This window comes from Porites lutea, chromosome 7 (assembly GCF_958299795.1).
Source record: "Porites lutea chromosome 7, jaPorLute2.1, whole genome shotgun sequence".
In the NCBI taxonomy this organism is placed as follows: Eukaryota; Metazoa; Cnidaria; class Anthozoa; order Scleractinia; family Poritidae; genus Porites; species Porites lutea.
Window position 1 is genome coordinate 6,166,496 of NC_133207.1, and position 7,071 is coordinate 6,173,566.

The 7,071-nt window shown below is 40.0% G+C and overlaps 1 protein-coding gene across 1 annotated transcript in view; it reads right to left on the reverse strand.

The window, feature by feature from the left end:
- LOC140944341 (uncharacterized) overlaps positions 1-7,071 on the reverse strand; it is a 67,469-nt gene that overhangs the window by 56,138 nt on the left and 4,260 nt on the right. The window contains exons 3-5 of the mRNA XM_073393506.1: positions 3,529-3,825; positions 2,194-2,357; positions 1,243-1,430 (exon numbers count right to left, since the gene is read on the reverse strand). Of these exons, the coding sequence (XP_073249607.1) occupies positions 1,243-1,430; positions 2,194-2,357; positions 3,529-3,825 (649 nt within the window). The remainder of the gene's footprint in view (positions 1-1,242; positions 1,431-2,193; positions 2,358-3,528; positions 3,826-7,071) is intronic.

Here is a 7,071-nt window from a genome sequence, read left to right on the forward strand (position 1 = left end):
ATTGACCAATCAGGTCAATAACCAGGTTTTAATACCATCAACTGACGTGATAAAACGCATTTGACACTGAAAATGACTACCGCACGGGTTGTCGAAACGTCTGTCACTGTCAACAACAACAGTCCTATTCAGGACTACGGTCACAAAGACGATCACACTCAACCTACTTATAAAACCTTAGAATTTCATTACATTTTATTATAAACTGTTCGGGTTCTTAAGTCTCATCAGTTTATTCTTTGCAAAATTTCAAACGGCTGATTGAACAAAATATTTTCAAAAATTCATTTACACAGGAAAAAATACAGCTAACGAAGAAAAAACACCAAAGAATACGGTAAAGCAAAGTTAAGTCTACTCACCGATATCTTCTCCGTAAAAATTGTGGATGAAAACGCAAAATAGCTTAGATCCGTCCGATGCAGAACGTGATTTTAGCCCTTTCCTCTTTTACCTCAAAACCGTTAACTTTCTTAATATATGCACCCCGAAAAAAAACCTGATCCCAAAGGCGCACTGCTAACAATGGATTATAAACGCCGGATAGTAATTTATTCAACAACATTCTCAGTTGTATTAGGGTATGAGGATAAGGACAGCTTGACCTAGGGGAAGTTAGCAGTACGACCCATGCGATTTTGTGGGTCGGCCGTTAACCTCACGTGAGGTTCCGCTAAAAAATGTTCAAGAATAAAAGATTTCCAGGCCAAATCTGAGTATTTATATCAACAGTTCTGCTATTGCACGTGGAACTATTTGACAGGCCACGAAAAACCTGTTAATCATGTGTATTTCAACTTTGCATATAATAAGAATTCAACGTTAGCTTCTTTCAAACTTGAATAAGAGGAAACTCACTTTCTAGTGAAACGAAGAACCTCGAGGCGCCGCAAGCAGAAGAGGAAGAATTAAACTAATCACAATCAGTTGCAATAAGCAATGAGATTGGTTTAGTCTCTCACTTCAGCCTGCGACCCCGTTACAAGCCCCCCTCCCCCATTCCCTCCCCCTTCCCTCCCCCCTGGCTATATGTATCTATATTAGTGTTAGCATGTTATGTTATGTTCCGGTTGCAGATTAAGAGTTTTGAATTCTTTTCTTGTAGTAAAAATGAGCACGTTCCGTTATTAGTTTCTTTCGAGACGATTTTAAAGTCTCGGATGTAAACCCACCCAAAAACCCAAACTAAATTGTATGCTCCAGGGCACATAGCCGGGATTTTACGGGTAGGTTGCTTCTTACATTGATCGACGATGAAGTACAGAGGTCTGTTGAGGTCCTTTTGTAAAAAGCTATCAGCTGCCTCCACATTTAAAGCGCCCATGTTTGGCCATCCTATCTTAAACATCCATTGACCTGAATAAAACACGTTGGGTTTTGTGGCTAGCAATTTCACATCCCTTGTTCCTGAACCGGGTAGCAAATAAGACCTGTTGAAATTAAAAGGAAACGTTCACTATTTTCAAGACTCCGAACGAGCGTACAGCGCGAGTGGGGAATGATGGGAACGAGACAGAGCGCCAGTGGGGGATGTCGGGAATAACCAACACCAAGAGAGGAAAATGGGACAGAGATGGAAACGCCCTATTTAGTCCTTGGTAATAGAGAAAAGTGTGTCGTCACGTTACCATGGTAGCAACATTTCTGGATCACAACAATAAGGAGCTGAAGCAACAACGACGGCGACAGAATATGAAGCTCAAACAACGACGACGGCGATGGCAACAAGAATATCAGTCAAAAACGCAATAGATTCAAATGAGCTCAACAACAACTTTGCATGAGCATCACGCTTTTTGTTAACTTCCTTGCTTTCAATCATTGTAGAACTACGACTTGAAACATACTAATTCCACGTTTTATGGTGGATGTTAACACGAGAAAATGACGTTCGTTTCTCTTTCTGAACTTAGATACATAACTTCAGAATGAAACCTTTGCCATTTTTTGACAAATTGAACGAGTTGAAATAACAGCGATGACGTTTGAAAAAAAAAAATTTACTTTTTACCTGACGTTTTTGCTGCCGTCGTCCTCTGGTTGCTTGAGCGCCCAATTTTTTTTATTTTTTTTATTTTTTTTTTTCAACAACAACCAGTTCTTAATGAATTATTTTCCTTCGCGTGCATCAGCGCACCTGATGTGAGGAGGCACATTCAAACATGGTTTCAAACACAGTGGAGTCTTCCTTACCTGACTTGGTCACCAGCACTAAAGCCGACTTGTGCGTCGAAAAATCTGAAGCCCTGATACTGAACATGGTATCCTTTTATCCACTGCAAGCCATTGTCTTTGTAGTTAAACAAGCTGAATGTTCTTTGTCCGTCTGTTATAAGCACTACTTGAAAAGTGTTACGCTAGGAGATTAAATTATCTATTGTTAACGGGCTTTTCATCACCAAGGGAGAGATACAAGCCCTTAAACGATGAAAAAAAACCTTTTAAACTACTTCGAAACAATCATTACCCTATGTACAAGCAACTTTTCATGCGCGGAATTCTAGGGTGCTTGGTATCGAAAGTCCGGCTAACTTTTCTGGCCCGGAAAGCTGTCAATAATTTTCAATAATTTCGAAAACGATGCAATGTAACTTACAGTTAACGAAGCTAAATTGACTGGTTTGTGAGCTAGGAACTGTGGCACCATCCAACAGGTTTTTTGATTTTAAAATTTGCCTTTGGACCCGAAACGTTTCCAGGCCTTTCGAGAGACAAGCCCCAGTTCCGGTCAAGTCTCTCGCCAAAAACAACACTCTCTGGTACCCTGGGATAAGGTCGTTATGTACATGGTAAAATCATTCCTGTCTTGAGTTTTTTGACATTGTCTCTGGTCTTTATATTATCAGCTCATCTACTACAAAGACCTGCTAACAGCGATAACTAATGAGAATAGGTTGGTCGACTTGTCGTACTCTTCAGTTTACTTGGAAGGGCTTTTACTTCCACTTTCCTCGTAGCCTCGCACGCAGACGTTCTTTTGACTCGTCAAGCTATCCTCCCCTTTATGTGAAAGTAACGTGTGACGAAGAACGTCTGCGTGGAAGGCTACTATTGTCGCATAAAAAGCGCTTATATTCTCTGGGTTGTGTTCAGATTGTGAATTCAAAATTAAAGTTGATCTGTCAAAGCTAACACGTTTCAAACATTTCAGTGTACTGTGACCCTTACAAAGTAACAAACAAAATGGCACCATATCGCATCCCACAATTTCATAGCCTAAAAACATGGACAGAAAACAATGTTTGTTTTATTTGTTTGTTTGTTTGCTTGCTTTGTTTTGCTTTGTTTTGTTTTTTTTTTCCTTTACGTTATCTGCGCACAGTGTACTAAGTGAGGGCTACGAACGCTGCACCCCGGCTCCGAAGTGTACGATTATTACATGACTTCTCGCCTCTTCAAGCATGTGCCGAGGGATAAAAGCTGGTCTCGCAGGTACTGCCCTCAAATGAAGCGTAAAAGTCCCAGAACCTTTGCGGCAAGTGCTTAGCCTTAATCAACTTGAGTGTCTAAAACGACCCCTTACGTTACCTTGCTAGGAAACCTGTTATCAGCGTGGATTACATTCTTCCACGTGGCGATAAAAACACTGGACGCGACAAAATCTTGTTCCCGGGTAAAACTCCATCTCACGTGATCTGTTGCCTTGTTTAAGACGCTTTCGTTCCTAGTTTCTCTGTGAAATACTTCACTGAGTTTTCCAACTTCAATTGGTGCGTAAAAAACAGCAACAGAAGGTGTGTTGGGTGGAAATGGAAACTTTCTGTGTTTCAATGCAGTGTGCGAGAGAGAGCTTTTTCCAAGGGTGATAATGCCATCACCATACACCTGAAAACCAAAGAACCAACTGTTAATCATTTAGCAAAGAAATACTCTTGTAATTGCTTTTATTGCATGTATGGTAAATGTTAGCTTTAGTCATAAGGGAAAACTTGCAATATTTGGTTCGATCGATTGTTTTTTCACTCCAATAAGGGGTTGGGATTCTGTTCCTATAACAATAATGAATGAAAATAACTGCACGCAAGAGACTGCTCGTTCTTTTGTATCCCTTGAGAGTTTGGATAAGACTTGATCATTTTCCCCCTGGATTTGTATGCAACAGTGTATAGACGAAACAGAAGATCCAAAAATTCATAATATGAAACAAAAATTCACCAACGTTCCTGTTGTTAAAAATGTTAACAGAAAAACGCCACCATTTGACAACCTGTGCTGTTGGTGGCTTTTAGTATGCAACAAAATAAAGGAGACATCTTTCTTCAACCTAAAATTCAAGACATAGATCATAGAATATGCCTAAAATGCATTCTTATCAACCTCATTTAACTCTTCCCTTTTCAAAGCAACCGGGGGCAAGCATTTACAAATAAACTAAATACGCCTTGTTTGTTCAGTGGATTTATCAGCTCAAAATCCTTCGCATATTTTGTCGAACATTACAACTCACGTTTCAATACCAAATGTATATGTTGTGGTTCAATCCTATCCTTGGTTTAAATAATTTTCTTCTCCTTTGTTTTGGGTAGAACAAAGGGACATAAAATTTAAACCAAGGATAAAATTGAACCACAAAAAATATATTTAACAGAATAACTTTTCCGACCCAACCGCGTTTGACAAGAACCCATTTTCCTTAATGAACTATAAACAAAACGTTCTTGAAAGGGATGCATAATCAAAATTCCATCAAGGGAGAGACTTTTTTCCTCGCGCTTGAGTGTTTCTCTGCCATATAAATCTTTTAATTCCCAGAGAGAACCATGTCTCGTGCTGATCCCCATGAAGTGCATAAGTCTAACGTCTGAGTCTGTGAACAAAATCCTATAGTGTGAAAACTCACCGAGTGTGCGCTCTGGCAGTAAATTCACTCTCCTTAAATTTTGAAAGGGTTACTTTTGACAAAATAAACAGGGCGACTCATCCGATCAGATTATGTAAAATTTAAATAAACATTACTTACTTTATCCCTGCGTGGAATTTGTTTTCTTTGGCGGCCATTTTGAATTTTGCGGTCGGCTGGTCCGAGGCCTGGAAACAAGAAATATTTGGGGTCTGGGGACCGGTCTGTCTGGAACAGTTCTTATCAAAAAATGGCCGCCAAAGAAAATAGATTCCACACGTTGATAAAGTGCCGTAAGTAATCTTTTAAAACGTCATAGACAACAAAAATGGTAAAAGAAAGCGCCTCCTTTGGGAAAAGACTGTAAACCAAAGGCTAACAAAGAAATCCTAAAAGAAGAGGACACAGCACTACGCATATCGCCAGCCGAGTTAAATACTTCTGCTACCCCAACAATCTAACAGATATTTTTTTCTCTAGGTCTTCAATCCTGGCAAACTGAAGAAGAAGGCGGAGCCAGACATTCTTCCAATGGGATAAAAGGAGTACGAGGGATAGATCATTCAGCTGATCGAGAGTTCATCTCTGGACGGATTCCGATATGAAAATACACATACAGAGAGATGCCTCCATCGATATCGAAGGTACTAAAGTGCTTATGCCCGCTGAAGACTATATGTCAGACAGTGTTGCCGATGCTACAGTGCCTAAAGTAAAATAATGGTAATTATTGGCATTTCGCCCCGTGGAAGGGAATCTGGATTCCGAGGTCGGGGAGATTTTGCCGTGGAATCCGGAATCCGGGAAATTTTGCTTCTGGAAACTGGAATTCTGGGCTTTGGAATCCGGAAGATATAGCGTAAGGAATCCAGAATCCCACTAACGATTGAAATCCAGAATCCAAGTTCCACTAACAAAGACTGGAATCTAATACCTGGAAAACCGGAATCCATGGCGTGGAATCCACAATCCAAGACTGTCTTGGATTTCCTTACATGGGGCAAGGCAGCTACTCTTTTTATTACGGGTAAGGGTCTATATGCTGCGCCTTGAATTGAGTAAGAAAACCAAGTAAAGGATCACTTTTCTTCTTGAAAATTATTCCCATTCAGTTGGGTAGAAAAGACAGAGTGTGGAGACAACTTTTTCACCTCGCATAAAGTACACGTTACGAAAAAAAAACCTTAAACATCGTGAACGATTCCAGAGAGCCATGAAAGCCCGTGAAAGATGAGCATTCCCATGCGTTTGCTCTTTTCGTTAAGTTAAGTGAGATTTCTTTTGCTCAGAAGTAGAAACAACCGGAGGACTTCAATATCATTTATAGTTCTAGCGACCTTAAGATTCGAGAACGATGACGACTACGAAGACGAGATTTGAATGAAAATTTTTTCACGTATCCTCAAAACATAGAGGCGCTCCGGAAAGCTTCGTGTTACTTTTTTCACCAGAAAAGTTAACACTGTTATTTTTTATTTAGGAGGCAGCAGCCGACCCGCCTCATGATGGAGATAATAATAAGCTTTCTCCCCATCGCAAAATAATAAAACTTTTAACATTTCATAACTTGTTTCCGTCAATTCTGAGACATTTTCGCTAAAACCCGTAGTGGAATGACGACGGCTATCGCGTTTTCCCGCCAAAATGACGCGGGTGCGCACGTGTGCACTACTAAGTATTGAAGAAATCTCATTCTCGTAGTCATCCTCGTGTTAGAATCGAAAGTTCTCTTATTCTTCCACATTTTCTACAACACTCCTCGTACTTTTCGAGACTTTGCACTTTGTTTAAAGCTTTTCGCTGGGTTATATTCCACCTTATCGATCAAAGGGAATCGGCAAACGACTGCCAGACCGCATTTCCGTCAAAACAGACCACCCACCAGCAACAGAGCTAAAGTCAATTGACGATTAACTGATGTCGGTTTGTATTCGAGAAATACGTACCCCCAGCATTTTTCAGTGATAAAAATGATGCGTTTTTGAGATAACGTCAAATCTGTCATAATTTGGGTTTTTGCATTTTTTGTAAATGGATGTTTAAGCTCAAGTTGTCATAATTCATGATAATTGTGATAACAGAGGATTGTTGGAATTGCAATTGTATAAAAGATAGGTGAAAGGTTGTTATCCATCACACTTGCGAAATTTGCTATGGGTACGGTGATGGTGTCTTTTTAGATGAGGATATTGAATCGCAAGTTCGAGGGGCAACTCGTTAAGCTATTCCAT